At 26.2% G+C, this 23663-nt stretch overlaps 3 protein-coding genes across 3 annotated transcripts; 1 reads left to right on the plus strand and 2 right to left on the minus strand.

Annotated features, from left to right (window-relative positions):
- Positions 1 to 1913: 1913 nt before the first annotated feature.
- On the minus strand, positions 1914 to 4019 carry LOC114122601 (transcription termination factor 4, mitochondrial). The gene is made up of 2 exons (XM_027985296.2): positions 3767 to 4019; positions 1914 to 3026 (listed from the first exon to the last, which is right to left on the minus strand). Exon 2 carries the CDS (start codon positions 3019 to 3021, stop codon positions 2146 to 2148), a length of 876 nt encoding a protein of 291 aa, XP_027841097.2. The 5' UTR covers positions 3022 to 3026; positions 3767 to 4019; the 3' UTR covers positions 1914 to 2145.
- A 1077-nt stretch (positions 4020 to 5096) lies between these two features.
- Positions 5097 to 15739, plus strand: LOC114122604 (cilia- and flagella-associated protein 57). Its single transcript, XM_027985300.2, has 15 exons — positions 5097 to 6073; positions 7544 to 7820; positions 8018 to 8172; positions 9049 to 9297; positions 9364 to 9547; positions 9622 to 10050; positions 10185 to 10397; positions 10663 to 10836; positions 10895 to 11212; positions 11324 to 11508; positions 11602 to 11701; positions 11936 to 12117; positions 12510 to 12804; positions 14157 to 14372; positions 14903 to 15739. The coding sequence occupies exons 1-15, from the start codon at positions 5856 to 5858 to the stop codon at positions 15278 to 15280; spliced, it is 3573 nt and encodes a 1190-aa protein (XP_027841101.2). The 5' UTR covers positions 5097 to 5855; the 3' UTR covers positions 15281 to 15739.
- Positions 15740 to 16011: 272 nt separating this feature from the next.
- LOC114122650 (probable very-long-chain enoyl-CoA reductase art-1) lies at positions 16012 to 21907 on the minus strand. The gene is made up of 7 exons (XM_027985373.2): positions 21569 to 21907; positions 19542 to 19586; positions 18367 to 18505; positions 18014 to 18185; positions 16638 to 16854; positions 16377 to 16569; positions 16012 to 16314 (listed from the first exon to the last, which is right to left on the minus strand). Exons 1-7 carry the CDS (start codon positions 21572 to 21574, stop codon positions 16187 to 16189), a joined length of 900 nt encoding a protein of 299 aa, XP_027841174.2. The 5' UTR covers positions 21575 to 21907; the 3' UTR covers positions 16012 to 16186.
- Between the last annotated feature and the right edge of the window lie 1756 nt (positions 21908 to 23663).

The following is a 23663-nucleotide window of genomic DNA, read 5'->3' on the forward strand; positions in this document are numbered from 1 at the left end:
AGGTAGATACCTACTACCTACAGTAGGTACAGTTCACAATTTATAAATTGTGATCATTTATCTCCATCCTAAACTTGTTTTATATCACAGATTTCTATAAAGAACTAGATAGCGAACTCTTGCTTTCAATTGAAGCCAGGTTTTTCGGTTGGCATTATATGGTATTATATATGGTAAATATTAATTATGTTATATTGTATTTTATGATGCCTAAACCTGTTGTTTAAAAAAAATTAAGAATATTTTATAGAAATCATTTTTCATTTATTTCTATATTTTACCATTAAAGACGATGTTATTCCAATGTATATTGTATAGGAAATACATATAATGTTTTGCCAACCGAAAAAATGGCGGAAACTGATACGCGAGCTTCAATGTTAATAATACAAATAATATACGAGTTCCTTATCTAGTTAGTATAGAAGTCTGTGTTTTATATACGCCACCTATGTGTCACATATACTATATCGATTTAAAATAGGAAATAATAATATTATAATATAATAATACATATGAAATACTGTACATTACAGGTGGTCAGTTCTTGGAAATGGTAGTGAAAAAAATTTACTTATTGACTATTTAGTTTATAGTAATTACTAATCATTATAGCTCTTGGCTTATAAACTAAAATGCAAGTGGATTTTAAGTCCCTGACAGTTTAAACTAAAACACATCTTAATTTTTCATTTAATATAAATAATAGAATATTGATTTTCAGTTTTATAAATAAAAATCATACTAGTCTTTAAACTGAATAGTCTCTAGTGGCTTTGGGATTCTTTTTACTCCAAAATAACATTTATTTTTTTGCCCGTGGTTTTATTTTACTCAAACACATGTATTAGGTAGGTAATTTTAAAACAGATTTCAATTTCTGTTCAAGAATATTATACCTTTTTTTACTCACATTTGTATTCATAAATCTGTAAGAAACATTTAATTAAATTAATATATTTTTATAAATAATTAGTTTATTAAAGCCATTTAGCATTGCTTGAACTCCAGAATGAGGTGACTTTTATTGCTAGGTATTCAAAAACTTTTCGAGTTCTTGTTTATTTAACAAACACATTACTCATTTACCATACGTTTAAAAAAAATGAATTATAAATGTTAAAAACTGTCGAATTATTATAAATTAATAAAAGTTAAATTGTAGTATTTATTATTCATTTATTATTAATAAAATAATATCAAGTAATTTTTTGATTCTTCTAAGATATTTAATTTGAATTTTTACTAGTTCCTTCATTTTCAGCCTTTAAATTTACAGAATAATTATAATAAAAACGTTTATTCAAGAAAGAACGAAAATATTCAAATGAGTTGGTTGTCCATATTAATTTTAAATTTCTACTTAGACACTTACTATACTTGAATATCTGATAAGAATAAACAATATTGGTTGTTGGTAGGATTGAATGGGGGCTCAAGTTTAAGGGGTAATTAGTAGGCAATTTCTAATACCGTTGTCAATGATCACAGTAAGTGGTTTGTCAGGATCATGAACTGCACTCTCAAATAATATAATATTAGGTTTTCAATTAAATAACATGCTACTTCATCTGGATTTAAAAATTTCAAACCAAGTATATGATACATCTGCACTTACCAATTTAAAAATTTGTATTTATAGAAAAAAGTTAAGCCCATTATTAAAAAATGTCTTCACCTAAACAAGTAATATCAGCATCTAATTAATAATATTCTTGGATGTAGACTTTTTTACATAAAATCTATTTTGCGGTAATATTCTATACCTATATAATAAATAATAATTATTATTAATACTAATCACAAACATATTACATATAAATAATATAGTATACAATTACAATATTTTCAGCGCATTCAAAGGAACTTATAGGGAGCATAATAAATAGGGTACTATGAAAAAAATTATATAATATTTGAAATTGTTTATATTCCTCTAAATAATTCATTTCCAAATAAAGGAAAAATTAATACAACTTTTTATTGGCATATATTAAGCTGATTGAATAAAAAAAAAAAACGATTTTAACATTTAATATAACATTTTTTTAAGTTTAATTTAACATGATTTTTTACAATAGATGTTTATCCTAGTGTATTAATGCGCATTATCATCTACTACAAACTATACATATTGTATAAAAATCAATTATCATCACTGTAATAATCAGGTTCATCTGAATCTTCTTCATTTTCTTCATCTAATTGTTTTTTAAATATTTTTTTAAAAACAAAGAATTCTTCAGCGGTAACTCCAGCAACTTTAACAGCAAACTGCTTATCACTTGTTTCAATGATTTTTTTTAATGAAGGATTACCAGTTATTTGATTTGGATTAGCCTTTGGATCTCGGGGTTTGTACATTCCTAGTTTTATCAAAAAAGTATGTCTACACTTTAAATCAAAAAGTGTTGAGGACATAACACTAGTCGTTACAAATTGAGTCGGACCAAGTTCCATATTCAATAATATATAATCTAATTTAGACTCTATATACTTCCAATTGTCAAACAAAATATTTGGTGAATATGATATCAATTCTAATAACCGATTTTGCTTATTACCAACATATGATAAAAGTTTAGGGATTCTGGATAGAATTTCTTTATCATCTAGCAACAAGCAAGAAGGCTGTGAAACTATTAGCTGTCTCAATTTGTTGTCATCAAAGCTAAAATTAGTCCATGCAATCATACATTTTTGTAAGTCTTGTCTATTTATACCTAATATGTCTGGATTTGAATCTATCATTTCTAGAAGCTCAGATGGTTTAAAATCATACTGAGTTAAATATTCAAACAGTACTAGCCATCTTGATTCAGGGTAAAATTTTAATTTTTCTTGATGGCTGTTTATAACTTTGGATAACACTGGACTTTTTACATTTAATTGTTTAGCCAAATTACTTAAGTGTTCAGGTACGACATTTGATCCATCTACTGCAACTGACATATTTTTAGATGCGATCATTTTAAAGCAATGACACAAGTGACATGTTCGGAACGATTTCATTAACAACATAGTTACTGAAAAAAAAAAAATTTCTTGTTCAATACTTAGTATGAATTACTTCAATAATTAAGCTACATAAAATTCAAGCTTGAATAAATAAATTAATAAATACATTATTTTGTTTTTAGAATAGGAATGCCCGAATGCGGATATTTATTCTTTTTGATCAAAGATTATAGTTAGTTTATTAATTTGTTATGAATTTAGCATAATCCAAAAAATCATTTTATTCTAATTAATCTGATAAAAATAATTATTTTATTAAAATATAAATAATAAGAAAATAAGTACTAGGTAAATCGGTTTGTGTTAATAATAATATATATTATTTTCTTAATACCTATTTATGAATTCTTCATAATTTATTTTGATAATTAAAAGATTGATTAATATGTATGTATCTTATAATGTTTACATAGGTATAACATTATGAATGATAATTCAACAGACATACTCATTGCTCGCTCAAATTTTTCTAAAACTATTATCCTTACCGTTTACTCTTTAGCATACAAAGTTAAATGATCTAAAAACTACTCATTTGAATTTAAATTTAGATACATCAATATTTTTGAATTATATGTTTAACAATTTACTAGAAAAAAAGAATTTGATATAATAGTAACAACCTTTCTGAAATGGTATAAAAATTTAAATAAATTCATTATTATAAGAAAAATGGGAGCTATCATGCTTTGTAAATCATTCTATATAAAATATTAAATAATTAATAATATAGTATTGATATACTTACTTATACTTTTAAGAAAAGGCTTATATAAAAGATTTTTACTGTTTTTATACAATTGTTAAAATAACAAATTACACTACACATACATAAAAATTAAAACAGGGGAAAGTCAATATTTCAAAATAATTTTTAATACTTTTATTCTTTAGTCTTTTTTACATTTTGTCAACTTTAGTGACTTAACTGAGACACCGGGTGGCGGGTACATAACTACAAATTAGTAAGCACAGATTGAGCTATCACGCTCATTGCTCATACAAATTCACCAATTTGCGGTTAAAATGTATTGTTTGATAATAATTGTATGGTAACTGATAAGCTGATAACACTAACTGTGATAATTCTATTTTATACCATAATATATTATTATTATTTATTATAATGTGTATTGTGTATACCATGGTATATACTTATGCCCGAGGTGGATATCCATCTTGCCTAGGCCTGGAGGCCTATATACTTCACCATGGAGTAGGTAATATTCTAAGACCGTGGGTAATACATAAATCCGTTACCACAATTATTACATAAATAACCACAGCATAAATTTAAAATAAAATTTACACAAATCAATATCAACTGCAATTGTGATCACACTTTTCACTGTTATTGAAATTATAAAATATTTAATCACGAATTAAAATATTGAAATAATATTAATAATAAATAAATAGTAAATATATTATAAACAATAATTATTAAAATATATATTTAATTCGTGTATATTTTGTAGGCATATACCTAGTCAAATCAAGTATTTTACTAAATATATACCTAGGTAAATCGTCAAAGACTTTAATTTTTTTGCAATTTCACTATCCGCCTAGACATTTTGTATTATTTCTTTCGGAAATACATTTTTATAAGAAAGTAGGTATAAAACTTAGAAAAATATTAGTAGATATTATTTTTGACCTTACAAAAGTATAAACTATATCCAATTTTTTTGCAAAAATCACTAGGTACCCATTGAAGTTAAAGGTTGAAGCGTTTTTTGTACATAATTCGTTACAGAAAAAAACTATACATCATTGTCAAATCAATACATTCATCGCTACACTCAAAATCTAAAAACGAGGACAAGTGCCGAGCATACTTGGTGAATCATTTTAACATTTTGTTTAATATGATTAAGTAATAAGTATATAATTATAATTATATTGTGCGTCTGTCAGAAGAATTCGATGGCATTCAAACATCGAGTATACCTAGTAATTAAAGTGAGTATTAATTTAACATTTTTTTTTTTGGACGACCCGACAACAAGCATGGAATAGATACCTACAAACTACAGTTGGTTTTTAATTAAACAAAAAAAAAAATATATAATAAATACATTACTACCTATTAAATATTAATACATAATATATTATACTGTAATAGGTACCTTAATTATTTTTTAACGAAATAATATGCATAAATATTTACATTTAAAATTAAATTAATTGAAGTGTTAGATATCAAATCCTAGAATAAATACATATTTAACAATTTACACTCCCTCCCACTACCTACTAATCATGCGTAACCATTCTCTTACTGCATTGTACTATGTAGGACGTAGGTACTTAAGAACCTACAACTCTGATTCTTATTTATAGGCTAATGCCTAATAGCCATAGTGCTACAACTCAAATTTGTACACATAGTTTTTTAAAACATTATTTCTCATGTAGTAGCTTATAACTATAACTATATACATTAAAAAGAACGGGATACCGGAAATATATCTATTTAGTATTTACTTTATTACGTAGTAGTATCATAGCAACTATAATAATGTTATAGGTACCTATGTGAAAAAATACAAAATTCGATTTAACAAACTCATGTTTATGAATCTGCATTTATAGCACCCCATAACTACACCGGTGTATTGGGAGGTAAAATACTTGTGCTTATTATTTAATTACAATAACACAATAATGTATCACTAATTTTAAATTTTAAATATTTAAATAAAAAAGTATTAATTTTTATTTTAATTAATTAATATGAGCTTGCTTTAATTTAAGTGTATTTTATGTATATAAAATAATCAGTTATATTACATATATAACAGATACATAGTAAAAGTCTATTTATCGATATAATGTCACGTCCTGCTATGATACCGACCTTAAAACCGAAATTTTTTTTCGGTCTCACAACTCAAGTGAACGGTAACTGTTTATTTCTAAATGAAAATGAAATCGTCTATCCAGCATCTGGCGTCCTCGTAATTTACAACACTGTCCATCATAAACAAAAATATATTCACCTGGCCGAACCACAAAAAGTCATCACTGCTATGGCTCTCTGCATTAACAAGTATGCTCAACAATATCTACATTCTACAATATGAATTTTTGTGTATGTTTTAAATTATATTCACACATAACTATAACATAAACCAATATAATTATAAAAACTAATATAAATACTAATTTTATTATATAATTTTAGTTTGAAATAACTAGTAACTGCGTAGATATTAGAATTATGACAATTTTAAAAATAATATTCACACTTCACAAGACATATTTTTTTCTCCATAAACAACATCTAGATCATTATTATCTAAATCAGAACTCATGTAAACCCTTTTTTAATGTAACCTTAAACTTATTTGGTAAAACTATTGCAAAAAACATAAATGTATTAAAACAATTAAAATTAATGGTTGTCTCCCAATATGCGGTATACCTGTTTTTTGCGTATATAACAACAAAACAATGTATCTATATGTGAATTATTATTAGGTATTAGCAAAAGGTATTATTAGGTAATTATTCTATGGTAATAGGTATGATAATGGTCTTATACTCTTATATATATATACCCTGTTTGTATATTTACGATAGGTGTGATCATAATTATATTATATACAGCAAAAAGCTTGATTTTTGAGCATTAGGGAAATGTATAAGAATAAATAGCTTGTTAGTATGTAAAATCGATTGTCTGAATTGTAAATTTTATAATATATCCTTGGAATTACTTAAATACCAATAGGGCCATAGATTATTATTATTATTTTTTTTTATTTTTATTTATTTTAAAGTGTTCCTGACAGAGTCATCTAACTTATTGATAATATTAATTAACATTTTAGCAGTTTAACAATTGATAATGCATAATTTTTTTTTACAAATTATTTACAAATCATTTACAACATGTGTACCTGTAAAATATTTATAAGAGAAAGAAAAATAAATAAATATATAAATAAAATTGGATAGAAACATAATAATAAAAATAAACTAAATTATATAGATAGGAGTAGAATTACTGGTGTTGAGACAGGGCATCGTGAGGACGTCCACGCTTGAGTCGTCGAAGTGTAGGCTTATCACTGAGTTTAAAGTATTTCGCGCTTTTTGCATTTTTAAGTTGACTAAAGAAGTTTATCGTGAGATTTTGTATGTAGTCTTTAATTGTAGGGAGTCTGAAGTCAAACTGGAGTGCTTTATTTCTGACAAAAGGGCCATAGATACCTCCCACATAAGATAATGTTCAGCTGTATTGACCAAAAATAAAATCTCATAACTTATAAAAAACTAATTCTTTCTAAAATTTCGGAGGAGGAGTTACTCCCAATGTTCTGTAAAGAATACTTATTCTAAAAACATTTAAATATGATGCACCTATAAATAGTAACTGCAAATACTAATATAGTAACAGTGTAACACAGAATAATAAATAATATCTTTTTATATTTTATTTTTTTAATAATATACTATAAATTATATATAGAACATATTATAATTATATTTTTTCTAACTTTTTATTATAATTTAGAAACGTTATAGCTGTGGCAGAAAAGGGCGACAAGAAAAAACCGACCATAAGTATTTATGACCTAGACTCCATGAAAAGAAAAAAACTATTGACCGTGTTAACAGATTTAAAAACCGATAATTTCATAAATATAAAATTTTCATTTGATGATACTTATTTGGCAGCTCTCACTAATGGACCGGACTTTATGATGTATTACTACAATTGGGAAAATTCAAAAATCGAGAGTTACGTAAAAGCTAGTAACCCTCCAAATGCCGAAGGACCAGTGTTAGACGTATGTAATATATTAAAAATGTATGACCTAATATATATATATATATATATATATGTATGTATTTAATATATTATATAGGTACATTGTACACATATAGCATAATATATGATATATTGATATTATATTATATAAATGTAAATTAAACTTTTGTTAGTGTGTTCGTTGTGTCATTAATAAAATTATAAAAATTATTACAGATGGCATTAAATCCATCCGACAATACTATATGCTGTTTTGTTGGTAAAGGGTTATTCCGACTAGTGACTATCAGTGATTCGATTTGGCGACAATATGGTTTTCAAAAAGCCGACAACTTGGATTTTTCCTCTGTATGTTGGTTAAATGGAGATAGGTAATGTATTGTTGAAAATATCAAATCCAACATATCTACATATCAAACATTTTTGAAGTAATTTATTACTGATATATAGTGATATGAATGTAGTTGAAAGTTTTAGATGTCTCGTGTGAATGACGGTAGTGAGCAGTGGCATAGACAGTATTATGGATTAGAGGGGAATTATTTATAGGATCAAAATTTAATTTTGTCAATCTGTCATTAAAAACTAAGCGGTATATTATACCTAGAGTTCTAGAATATAGTATAATTATATAATTTATAATGACTATTTTTTAAAACTATTTTTGTTTTCCGCTATTGATAAAATTTTTACATTAATATATTAAAATTAAAAAGTTAATTTCTTAGAGCCTGCTTTAAATATAGATATAAAATATAAATTCTTTTAAACACCCCCCCCCCCAAAAAAAAAAAAAAAGTTAAAAATATAATTGTATAAGTATTATAGGCTTATATAGTAAGTTATATTGATATTAAAAATGTTGCCCCCCTGAAATTTTAATAGATTTTCAGCTATATTCTCACGAATAAAACCTAAAACTCTTCATCGAACCACGAATAGTAAGTACATATTATGAAGTAATTTCCTAGTTATTTATATTTTAAAAGTTAATGTAAATTATGGAAAAATGGTTCAATATTTTATGTTAAAAATTCAAGTTTTTCAATAAAAAAAATAAGTAGATTGGTATCTATATATATAAGCATGCTCATGAAGTTATCTAATAAAGTATATAACTAATTCACAACGTTTGATACACATCAGATTTATCATCTTTTGTACAATTATATAATTATACATTATACATACATAAATATATCAATCTAAATATTATTAATTATTTTAAAAAAAAAAAACAACTTTAGGATTTTAGCTGGTACTATGGATGGTCGTATAGTTATAGTAGAGAATGGAGAACTTATAGCCGTATATAACGTTAAAACAATGACGGATTTTGATCCAAAAAATAGAATAAAAGCTCCTTTAGACGTAGTGCCATTACCAAAAGAAAGTAATAAACGAATGGACATAAGATGCTGTATTCCGATCAAGATAGGTTTAATATTCGTTTTTGGCGATTCCTGTGTTTATTACTACGAAAAAACTAATCACAGGTTTATTACACAATTAAAAAAATAAATATAAAGAATATCAATTGTGCTAAATTTACAATTTGACAGGTACAAAAGACGAAATGAATTTTTGAAGCAAAGTGATTCAAACTTAAACGCTCTGGATTCAGATAGACCCATGCACAACATAGAGACACTGTCTATAAGTCCAAAATACCAAAAAATGATTTGTGTCACAAGAAGGTCACAATTGTTTTGGGCACCGTTAGCTGAAATTCCAGACACATCTTTGGTAATACTCTAGAAACAATAAATAGAAATAATACGATTAGAATACAATTTAATTATACCAATATTTTATTGCAGAACGCGCAAAATATTGTTTATTTTAAGCCACTTGGCGAAGACTTGCATCACGGTGGTATTTCCAGTCTGTCAACGTGTAAATGGAAACCAATATTTATAACTTGTGGCAAGATTGACCACACTATTAGAGTTTGGAACTATTTAAACTGTTCATTATTACTGTCACAACAATACCAAGAAGATGTGTTTAGTGTTTCTTTACACCCTTCTGGGTTATATTCCGTAGCCGCGTTCACAGGCAAAGTCGAATTCCAATTGGTACACACTAATGGTTTAAAAGCATGGAGAGAGTTTGCTGTTACGAGTTGTAACTTAACTGAATTTAGCACGTCCGGCCACATGTTTGCTTTAGCTAACCAATTCGACGTCGATGTGTATTGCTCGGTGAAATTTGAGAAAAGGTTTACGTACAAAGGACATTCAAATACAGTATGTTAACAATGATTACATACAATAGCAAGGCGTAATAACTTACGCATAGTGCATTTAGTGCATAATATATAAACGAATCAATATTATTGATGAGTGATGACTGACGTAAAAATATATCATACAATTAATAGATTACGGCTATGGTATGGGCGTCAAACGATATGAAACTAGTTACATGTGGGGAAGATGGTGCTATATACGAATTCAATACAAGGACTGGAGAAAGGGACATGGATATCGTACATCCTAAAACGATTTATATGGATTTGGCAGTTTCAAACGACACTAATCAGATTTTCCCAGCTGCTCAGGATGGTCGATTCAAAGAAATAAATAATCAATCGGTTAACTTTTTATGTCAAATGATTATATTAATCTGCACACAATTTTAAAACTATATAGGTATAAAAATAAAAAAAATAAGTGAAATATAGAAACTTTAATTAAATTTTTTTTTAAATGATAATAATTAGATATATACCTACTTTATTTAACTATAACTTACTAAGAACGTAAAATATCTATATAAAAATCACATCACACAGTAGTTTATACAAGACTTAGCCATATAAGAAGTCTAATCATATATGTATTTAAAAAATTGTCTAGGTGGTCCGTGATATTGACTTACACCAAGGTCCATTAGATGCAATAGCTTTGTCTAGATCAGATTTAATTCTTTTTGTAGCAGGTCAAAACGGTGTTGTGTTGTCGTTAATGTTACCAATAATGGCTGAAATTAAACACAAAGAATTTAATATGCATAACAAGAATATTACAAAGGTTTACAAACTGTGGCATTGCGTTATTGTAAAATCTTATTACCTACTGACTTTTTCAGATGTGTATGACAATTGATGATTCAAACTTAATCACTTGTTCGACAGACGGCAGTATATGTATATGGAAAATTAAGGATGCCGAAGGAAAAAAAGTCATATTAAATGACCAATTTGCATATTCTGACGATATCCTAGTAAACGCTTCGGATCTAAAAAATAAAATCGAAAACATAGTAGAACTTAAAATGAGAGTGAATGAATTAGAAAGGGAAAGTAAATATCAAATTACTCAACTTATGAAGTCTAAAGAACAACAAATCCAGGAATTAAATAATAATCATTCGATCGTTATGAAAATATTAGAAAATAAAAATACGGTAAAACAATTATAATACATATTATGTAAATACTAAATATGTAATTAATAGATTGTATAAAAATATTGTTATATAGTTAAAAGTCACTATACAATTATATTTTTATTTAAGGAAATAACTAAAAAACATATGGCTGATAAAAGTAGGTTAGAAATGGAATTAAACCTTCTAAAAGATTCACATGCTCAAGAGTTGGAAGAATTAGAAGCTAATTATAATAAAAAACTCTTACACGAATACGAAAAATATGACATACTTCAAAAGGAGTTGATTAAAACTAATTCAGAGTTGGAAAAGTAATGATTAAGGGAAACTTAATAATAATTACAGTTATACTTATATGTAAACTATGTTGATTAATTTTTTTTTATTCCTGTCATTTTAACTAGAGATATGAATAAATCTGAATTTGAACAAAACGAAAAATTACAGAAAATAGTAGATCAATATAATGTAAAACTTGATGAAAAAGATAAAAATATTTTAAAAGTAAGTTGTATATACATTATACAATGTATATAATATACTCGTATATTATAATAATTTAAAGTGATTAAAATTTCAAAAAATGATTAACAGTATTAAGTCATTTATATATATATATATATACCTATATATAATATCAGTAATTACTAGTTTCTATCTATTGAATAGGTCGTTTGATTTTTTTTTTAAACAACAAGCTATAGTTAATAAAATATTTACCTGAATGACTTTCTTTAGTTAAAAGAACAATTGATTAAAGATAAACAAATTATGTCTGATCTTATGCATAAAGTTGAAGAGGATGCAGATCGGGAAGTATTGGAGAAAAAGGCTAATTTTGTGACTAAATTAAGAGAATTGAAACAAATAAATTTAAATCTTAGAGGCGAACTTGGATCATATAAAATGAAAGCTAAAGCGTACGTAAACTTTATATTAAAATTCAATGCTCGAAATTGACTGGGGAATAACTATAAAATTTATAAAAAATTACATAAGCCTAAGACTAAAAAATAAATATAGAGGTTTAAATCGTATAATACCTCAATACCTGTATAATAACTCCTTTGTTTCTGTTAAAATAAGATGGAACTTATTAGCTTATAAATAAATTAAAAGTTTCAGTTCATAATGTTTCCTTATTTTATTTTGAAATGTTGAAAAAGGAGATAAATGTCATTTTAACTTTATAAGCTTTCCGATTCGTAAAATTTTCAATTTCGAACACTGGGTCATAATAATGTTGAAATAGTTATTTAATCATTTCAATAATTTATTAATGTTTATTTATAATATAATTTTAATTTAATAGAGCATCGAAAGAAGCAGAAGACTTGGGTAGTTTAATTGAAAAATACGAAGAAGATATAGCCCAACTGAAAGTATCAGTCAAGAACGAAGAACAGACCATCATTGGCCTTAAGAAGCAAATACAAGTTCGTGACGATATTATAGAGCAAAAGGAATCTCGGATTTTCGAAGAGAAACTTAAAATGAAAGATCTTGAAAAACAATTGTTGCTGACGAAAGAAAACATTAGTGAACTAGAACTAACGGTCGAGCCGTTAATAATGGAAATACAAGAAAAACAAAAAACTATTGAAAACGTGAGTTTTATACACCTTTATTTAATTATATTATATACGAGTATACTACTATCTTTACCTATTGGCTATTGCCTATTACCTACCAACATTTACACTTAAACACGATACTTCAATGTAGTTACGTAGCCAGTGAGTACTAAGTACAGTCCAGTATAATATAGATTATAGGCCTACTCACCCAATACCTCAAATCTAACCCATTGAAGATATACTCGAAAAATTAACAGGTACCTAATACGACTCTTATATAATAAAAGTAATAATTTATTGTATTATGTTTATTGTATTGCAACACAATAATAATAATAACGCGCATGTATTATCTTTATATTAACTGTGATTTTGTTTAATATTACCGACTTTACTTTAACGAAGTAAAGAAAATTTGAATTTTTTCTTTGAAAATAAAGTTTTTTATTTAATATTAATTTAGGTACTAAAACTTATTTATTTTTTACTATTTCATTATTTTTATTTTGATTTTAAAACAAAATAAACTACTCGTATTTTAATTTTATATTTAGGTAATAAAATGCTTATTGAATTTTTTTTTATAACATTTATATATAAAGGTATTAATTATATTTTTAAGTCATACACAATAAAAATGCTCACTGTTTTGGTAAACATTATTTTTATGAAAATGGTTTTAAAGATTATAAGGGTGAATATAGAGCATATAGACTGACAATTGTTATGCATATAGTTCACAATACAATACAATACAATAATAATAATAACAAATTAATTATTATTATAAATTATTATCTAGGATTTATATTATAACGTCGGATCGTGCTTCCCAACCAGACGTGTGTCGCCGAATATAAATGTATCACGAAGACGCGCGAACTTGAACTTCCTACAACATAAGCAGAAATTTGATGAAATTACTGGGGGGCTGAGCAATATATGCTCATTACACTTATATGCACTGCTGAACTAGAGCAGTTGTACCTTAAACTTCTGGGGGGGCTTTGTCCCCTCAACCACCAAAACCCTCACCGATTTCTTTATGTACCTTTATTATGTCATTTAAATATTCAAACATCATTTCAAGCTAATAGGTTTTGATATAATTTCTATGGTGATTACTGATTAAAAATAAGTTACCTATCTGTTATCGACATATTTTACATATTTTATATTAATAATAATTAAAATTAAATATTACCCATAATTTTTATTTTTTTATCGTGCATCACAAAGTATGAAATATTTTAAAAGCGTTTCGTCATAACAAAAAACTTGAGAAATACTGCGTCAGATATTAGTTATGAAAATATAATATTAGAATCTATTTATTAAATCGAATTAATTATTGTTGTAATTTTGTGAAACCCAAACGACAGATGGAATCAGAAATGTTAGATATGACTGCAGTAGTAAAGCAGATGGAATTACGCATATCCCAGCAACGAGATAAATTGAATGCTTGTGGCTTGGAACTCGATAAAAAAGAACAAACGATCCGAGACGTCAACAGAGTTGTTAAAAACATTCAAGTCGATATCAACTCCGCCAGTGAACACTACCAAAATTCAGCAAAGCTAAAAGACGCGGTTAAAGTAAGTAGACGAGATTGGATATTGTTCTGATTTTTATAAGGAGTTTCGTATAGACAACTTATACTTCAAGTGCAAATGTATTAGAGTAGCAAAATATATCAAACGGATCATCAAAATATGACTGATCAAACTGAAGTCTGAAATTAGCTTAAAATCAAAATTTTGATAATAATAATTTATAATTTTATAATAAATACAGTTTATACTGTGTATAAATATTATAAGAATATGAGATTACATTAAAATTCATAATTTGAACCGAAAACTGACCTAATATTCTATTATGTACTGATGCCCTTGGATTTGTTAATTTATCATGTTTTATCAAAATCAATGCTATTATTTTACTGATCAATCTACAATCAAGAGACAATACCAATACATTTGAATTAATTAATGATTAATAAAAATCTGTTTAAATTAATAGTTAAAAATAATAAAATTGATGATTATAGTGCTTACTTGAATATTTAAGTATTAATACCTAGTACTAAATATTTTTACTAAGTAAACAATTATTTTGTTTACAGGATTTGTTTATTAAATACGGCAATACAAAAACATTTGGAATATCTAAAGATGAAGAACATGACACCAGAATGGAGTTTACAAGACAGAGGAAATTTTTAGAACAGTCCATTATTAGCTTAAAAAAACGTGTAAATGTGTGTGCAAAAAAAGATGATTCCTATAGCAAAATTATGGAGGAGAATATGATCCTCATTGACACAATTAATAAGTTAAGACAAGAACTCAAACAAAACCATAAGAAATATGAAAACTTAAAATCAATTTTGAAAATTAAAGGAAGTAAAAACCATACCACTACTAAACAAGCTAAAAATAATAATCTTCAAAAGGCTATAACAAATTTAGATACAGTTGAAAAAACAGCATTAGGAACATAATTTATTGTCAGTTAAAACATATTTTTAATATCTTTAGAAAAAAAAAATGAAATACAATAAAATAAGTTTCACAGACAGAACAAAAATCTGTAAGCATAGCTCATAAAACTTGCAGTCTTAGTTTTTTTCTTGTACATTATTGTGATTCAAAAATATATTAATATAAATTATATTTAACTATAAAATAAATTAATTTAATGCTATTATCTTTCTTATAGTATTGAATTTGAATTATGTAATATTATATCTAACTATTTTATATTTTATTGACTATTTTTAATAAAATAATTATTGTATTACTGTGTACATTAATGCATTAAATACATTTAAAACTTAACAATTAAGTAAATTCTGCAATTTAGATATGTTTAGTTAAACGTATTCAATTTGGTTAATATTTTGATATAGTTTACTGTCCAAAATATTTTCTTTGAAATAATGTATAATAATTTCTATAGTTTTTACATGCTATATATCTTTATTTTTATCTCAATTATAAAAGTCAGATTATTGACCTGTTAATGGTCAAATAATATTACGCGAATTCAACAAGATTGATTCACAACAAACTTAACACAACTTTCCCAATGTATGTATGATATTAAAAATGAAATAAAGGAATAATATTCATCAAAGTATAGCAAATCATTTGGTGTGTAATATAAATTATTTAATTATTACATGATATAAATGGCTGTTAATTTATTACAACAAATGTACAAATATTCGTATAAAATTTCATCAATTATTTTTATTTTAATTTTAATTAACAACTGTAAAATATACAATAGTAAATTTTAGATATAATAAAGTATCCACAAGATACAAACCAAAACACCTATAAAAAAAATACACATCCACCATATTCAGTCCTAGAAAAAACTTATTTAAAACATTCAGTACAAATTAAAGTAAAAATGGTATAATAGACTTTCTACTTTTCGGGTAGTCAGAGAATTCTTTTTTGTAATTTCTGTGTTTACCAAGAGCCCATATCGCCATTTGGTAGAATCCAGCAAAAGTGAATAATCCAGCTAAAAAAGTTACAAATGAATTAATTTTTATCATCAATACAATATAAATTATAAATATTTACCAGAAAATGAAGATGTCATTATAGTAAATCCAATCCAACTACCAACCTCGTAAGTATAGTTAGGGCAAGAAACAAAGTTGAAAAGAAGTGTAAAAGGATTTATAGTGGGAACAGGGATACGCCTGATTTTGGTACCTGGTGGACGAAGGTTTCGCAGTGCAACGTGAATGCTTAAGTTTCCTAATTCGCAGAACTGTAATATTGTTTAAAATGTTTATTTAGTTATTATTTTAATATTTAAAGTTTCATTTCAATACTTACTATAAAAGTACCAAGACCAATGTAAAATTGAATTGTACATGGTGGAGTATATAATGGATGACTGACAAAGTATGAAACAAAAGCAGTGAAGCCCCAGTAATATGAACAGTTTTTAAAGAGATTCATTATTGGCATAGTGTTGTGAGAGAAACGGTGTACAAATAATGTTTCGAGCACACGCTTTGCATAATGGAATGACCAACAGTAAGCAGCAACTCTAAGGAAATAAAAAAGGTAATTTAAATAAAAAAATAGTTATAAAAATTATATGCACTCAGAAAACCAACACAAATTGATAATAAACCATTTTTGAAAATTTAAATAGCCGGGTTCTTTAATACTTAGTTATATCTTTAAAAAAAATGTATCATAAATTGCATAAATTCTATACTCAAATAATTATTAATTACTTTTATTTTCTAACAAAATTGTATGATAATTTAATGATATATCATTAATAGTCGGTTAAAATTTTGGTTAAAGTAAAATTATTTTTTATCATACATTAATATTAGTTGTTACTATTAAGTTATATGGATTTTTAGAAAAATAAACTAGTTCAATAGGCACAAGGCAATGGTAACCAAATACTTAAAGTGAGAAAATGTCTTTTTTTTCATGTCACTTTATATTGATGTGAGAAAATCTCACCATGCAAATAATAAACAATTTAAAAAATAAAATCCTGGTTGGCAATTCCTTCATCATAGAAAATCCAATACTGGCTACTATATAAATTATACAACACTGATTTTACCCCTTCATATACCAAACCATATAAATAATGCACATAATTCTATTATACCTCTTAAAATAAATGTAAATATCATTTTACCTTTATCTAGAACAATTTTTGGCTAAGCTGAGCCACACTATGAAATTTTTCGATTCTGTATTGATAATAAAATCAACATACATAATTAAAATTTTTTAAACGTTTAAAAAAAAATCCTATAGAAACTAATTTAAAACTTATTAACCTATTTAAACTAATTTTATAATTTTAAAAATATAATAACTAAGCGATTTTTTTTTTTCTTAACCTATGTGAAAAATAGTAATACATCTTTATACATGTTAAAAAAGATTTTTTTTAGTAAATTTTAGAATAATCTTAATGTTTTTTCTTTTTTGTCTTTATTTTTTTATCAACTAATTTCAGCACACGCTATGCTTTTTAGAGTGAAGTCATATAAATCTATATGTATACATTGTATTATATTTGATATGACAAATAACATTTTGTTGTTATTAAAAAAAAAAAAACCATTTGTTTTACACAAATAGCATATTTAAAGAATAATTTAACTTAGTATATAATAAGATAATCTAATAATTCAAAAAAATTCTATACTATTAAATAAATAATTGCTTACTCGGCAACTTGTGACATCTTTTGATTAGCTGCAGCCCCATAAATTAGACTAGGTCTTGCATAAAATATTAAATATACAAATAAGGGTCCAGCATATTCTGCCATAAACACAGTTGACCATCCAATCTGAGGGCCCAAGTCTTTAACATAAAGTTTTGATCCATTTTTTAATCCTAGAAAAAAAATAAGTATTATTAACTGAACTAAAATAAACTATAACGAAGTTTACTAAGTCAATACATATTTCCAACAAAAACTTGAAATAATACTTCAAAATATAACAATACATTTTATACTTTCATTAAATTAATAAGATATAAAATTTTTTTAAAAATATTACTTTTCCATACTAACCTAAGTCTTTAACTTTATCAGTATCTTTTAAAGTTTTTCCTCTAGGTTCAAGCCTGATAGATTGTCTATCTGGATATAAAACTGACTTTACTTTACTAATGCTTTTCTTGATATCACTAATCTGAGAAGCATCTGTTACCTGAAAAAATTTATAACATTTTTAATTTATAAAGATAATATCTCTTGGTCAACAAGCATAAGTTATCTTGGAATTATTTAAAAATTAAAATTAACATGGAAATCACAGATTTCTTCAGAATAATATCCAAGTTATTTTTTTATTTAAAATGGCTATCAAGCTTTATATACTCGACTTATACAATAATAATATATATAATTGATTTTAAATATATACAAATAGATGTCATTTTATTTTTTTTTAGTTTTAACTAGTTCATTTTAATGATTCTGAATAATGATTAAGGTAAAAATCATTAAAATTAATAATCAAAATTTGGATTATAGAAATATTATCTGTAGAATGTTGATTATAAATTTAAAAAAAAAATGCATATTCATTGAATTTAAATTTAGAATTCATTCTTCAGTTTTATTGATTAATTTTATCTTTAATATATGTAAATAGGTACTTATAAATCGCTTTAATTTAAACAAAAAAACTTAATAGAAAATTTAAAAATATATATCATATTAACTATGATAAATAAATAATGATAATGAATGTGATTTTGAATTTTTAGAAAATTATTAATCATCCATATTCAATACTTTAACACATTGTACATTTTATAAATTATTGTATAGTAAAATATTACTTAGCACAAATAACGTCAACTCAAGTAGGTACACTGAATAAATTACACGATATATATTTCAAGGACATGGAATAACATTTTTCATTTGAATATTAATGAACAAGCTGGTAAAGAAATTAATCAATTCTAAAATAATAATTTAAAATACTAAAGTAAGGATGTATAAAATAAAAACTAGTTAACAATTATAAATTTAAATCTAAATCTAAATTCAAAAGGATATAAAAGTTTAAAAATATAAAAAATTTTTAAAATTACATAGGTATCTACCTAGTTTAAAAAATAAATGTATAATTATTATTTTAAAATAATTTAATAAAACATTATTCATAAATAATGGACCCCAGAATTTCTACATCTTCACTATCTACATAAAATATTATTAATACAAATTCTTACTTTAATTTTTCCAATATTCTTGTCAGTGGTTGTTACAACTTCAATCTAAAAAAATAAAACATAAACTTAGACAACAATTTACTTTTAAATATTTTTCACTACACTAAGTTCAAAATATGTTTTTTTATATAATGTAGAAAGTAGATACACATTATTTATTTTTATCAATTACACTATTATCACCAAGTAATTATATTAATATAAGTTTATTACAATTCTACAACTTATTATATTACCTACTACTACAATGAATACCATGTGATTTTTTCCATATTATTGTAAAACTATAAAATAAAGTTCAAGTTGTATTAAACCCGTCACTAAAGTTTAGCACTCGTATAAAAAATGTGAGTTTTCGAAAAGTACAAAGTGCTGTAAAGAGAAGTAACAAGCTACAAAACATAATTAAAACAATATTTCAGTTTTACTAACAATACTGTAATGAGTGAAAATGATAGCATTTCAATGGTATATTTCTAGTACCTATAATTTATAAAAATCTACCAAACTAATTTTATTTTGAGCACCTATAAAAATTAGTTGTGAAAGACACAATTTTTCCTTGAAGAATAATGAATCAATAAACAAACATTTTTAAAATTTATCTTAATTCCTTATACAATAAAAAATAATATTGAATCCTAAAATGTTGTAATAATATAGTAACATAATAAACAAATGGTCATTATTAAAATAAAGTTCAACATGCTGTGCAATAATTAATGTGGGAGGATAATATAATTAGGTTAGTGAGGTCAACATTTTCTAATAGATAGTCAATTCAATCAACTAACTTAATACATAATTAGTGAGATATAAATAAATAATTTATCAATTGTATATTGCACTAAATATAACCCACCCAATAACCCACTATAAATTATATTTAGAAAGAGACAACTTTTTATTTATCTTTGATTTTAATCATTAAAATAAGTAGTCAGTTTCATGTAAAACAATAAATTAAACTCAATAATTAGCATTCTATACATTAAAAGAATGTTTTATTAAAAGTATGTTTAAAATCAACACTTGCAATAACATAAATTATGAATTGTATAAATTTGTAAGAAAATGAGTTAATCAAAATGTTCACAACAGAGCTCAGTTCTTCTATGAACAATTAACAGATAGATAATTTAATGGACAAATAAGCTGGTACAAAGCTAAAATAAAGTTTTAATTTCGAGACACGTAAATTATTTAGCTAGGTACTTGGATGAAAATAAAATCAGTGCTACCTAATTTATAAGGGTCTATTCATAGATAAAAAAAATTAATCAATACTCAGTGATTTAATATTTAAATAATTAGGTACATCTATCTCAAATAAATTTTATTTTTTATCATTGCACAGTGGTATACATAAATAATAAATATGCAACAAGATGTTAAACATAACAAGTTTTGTATAAGATTACAAATTATGTGATATGTTTCAGGGTTAACATGTACAGAGGGCACAAGGTGATCTGGACTAGAAGTCTTACTATACAGATAAAAGCAAGTATTTTTATTGGTACCTGCTTATAAACTAAAATCCTAACGTAATCGTCTGAAACTCAAACACATCGAACATTACAGTATTCACACATCGGGTCTACACGTGTTATGCACACGAGTACAAATACGAAATGGAGTATCGAGAACCCTCAAAATTCAAGAATAAATTATAATATACATTTTAATATGTTTTACACACAATATTAGTAACGAAAAACGTACAACACAGGGTAATAGGAGTGTGTTCAACTAATCAGTGGAAAATCGTCATTGATTCATCTTGGGTAGCAGAGGAAAAATTCTCGGGGGAAGAGGAGTTGAAGGTCCTACAGTTGTTATTTAAATAACACCATAACCTCCGGCGGTTTTGGAATAATATTTTTTACACATACAGTGCTTTTCGATGAGCAACATTACTCGACCGTCTCGGCCTACGGATAGGTAGACGTGATGCCACAATCGTGGTTGTCACAACGGTCGACAACAAAACGAAAACCGACTATTTTTTTTATAAAATCGCTTACCTCCATAATTGTTCAAAACGTCGACGAGCCGGCCGCGTGTAAAAACTAATAATATTGTAGCGTTGTTGTTGGATCGGCGACAAACTATCTCGAGTGATAGCGACCGTAAATGCGAACAACGTTGAGTGACGACGACTGACGAGAGGTCCAGACTTCCAGAGCCGCCGTGCCACACCAGCTGATACTATACGCCGAGTACGGACGACGTGGAATGCGTGTAGCGTGTATATGTGTAGCGTGTAGTGTGTACTACGCGGAGTCGTGTACTAACTACCACTAGTGCTACGACTTACCGCCATTGAATAATACTACGACTTTGAGACAAGCGAGAAAACGAGTTCAAGTTTACAACCGCCGACACTGATTGGCCACTGGCTCGTCGCGGCGGCCGCACACCGCAACACGACGTTTTTTTTTTTTTTTATATTATAACGTGTTAATAACTTGATATAATTATTAATTAACTTTATTATACTTGGGTACTAAGTAGTCCAGTTCAGCGGTTCGAGCAAGCCCCCCTCACAAGTGGGACGGGAGTTACAGGAGTATACAGGGGACCCGTTGAAAAGAATTTGCAATTTTTGAAATTTTGATCGGTCCAACCTTCTCGTTGTTTTATATTGTACATTTGTAATAAACATCAGTACATGGTCACTTGGATACTTCGATCTGCGAGTAAATAAATATTTTAAAATTAAAATATAGGGCTCTCAAAAGTATTTAATACAAAAGTCAGAGACTCGGAGAAAAAAACATTTCCATTTCCTCGATTCGTATAGCACATGGGTTCCCTACAAACCACTTATTTCCCACTTGTATACTAACCTATCCAGCCATCTGTGACATTCGCAAATTCTATTCTTAACTGCCCTAAAATATTTTTTCTCAACTCAAAAGCTCTTTTTTTAACATCCCAATTAATTATCTATCAAACTCTTTTCTTTCTTAATTTATATATTTTCATTACATATTTAATATATTGTTAATAATAATTATAATTTGTACTATCATGTTACTCTTAAAATTTAAAACAACTTTTTTTCATATAGCTTAATAGTTAAATACCTAGTTAATAAACTAGTAGGTACCTACGTGTTAAATTTGTACCTACTATTAATTTGTTTGTATTTAAAATGTAAAATTGTCAAGACTAATGGATACAACCGTAAACCTGCAAGTTGACTTAAATAAAAAAACAATCGTTATGATACTATTTTGACAAAAACGCGAAATTGTACCCTCACGAATAATGTTGGATAGCTTAGTAAGGTCGCACAGTTGCAGGGCTCAGAGACGGAAACAAGTAAATTATAATCCGGTTGTGATCGTGATCGTTTGAATATTATATTATCAATTTATAATTAATAACTACTTCAAGTTTTAAAATAATATTTTTATATACATAACATATATGTAACACCTATTATCATATATTATATAGGTAGGTAGATACCTACCGTTTTTTTTGTCTGGTCCCGTCGAACCGGTTGCTTCCGCAACAAGTTATTATTTATTTCCTTTTAGATTCACCAGTCGTCAGTCGACGACCATTATAGTGACTATTGTAGACCGTGCAGGTATTTAATGCTACGAACTAAGAAGAAAATATATACAATACACATACACTAATAAGTACTTTAAGTACCTAATACTAGTAATACTCAATACTCATTACCCATAATTCACGTCTTTTATAATAAAAATAAGATAAAAATAACAAGTATGATATAAAATAAACTTTTATAGGTAACCCTTCAACTCAATAAAAATACGTTTCACGAACGTATATTGTAGGTATCTAAACCTAAGTATTGTAAATCATAATAGTCAAGATACTATAAACCATAATAGGAGAGTATTTAAGGAGGGCCATAGGACCCGTCCCCCCCTTCACCCTATTATTTTTATTATTAAGAGTATTAGCCTCTTTCGACTCTCTGTACGCCCCATGTACGCTAATTTGAACTTTTTGTATGTACTCCCCTCCATATGACATTTCTAAACACGCCTCTGAATCATGAAAACTAGTAAATACCTAACCTTCTTTGATCTTACGATATTATATCGGTTTTGTAAATTTTGTTTAGGTATGCAC

Source organism: Aphis gossypii, chromosome 3, assembly GCF_020184175.1.
Source record: "Aphis gossypii isolate Hap1 chromosome 3, ASM2018417v2, whole genome shotgun sequence".
Classification (NCBI taxonomy): Eukaryota; Metazoa; Arthropoda; class Insecta; order Hemiptera; family Aphididae; genus Aphis; species Aphis gossypii.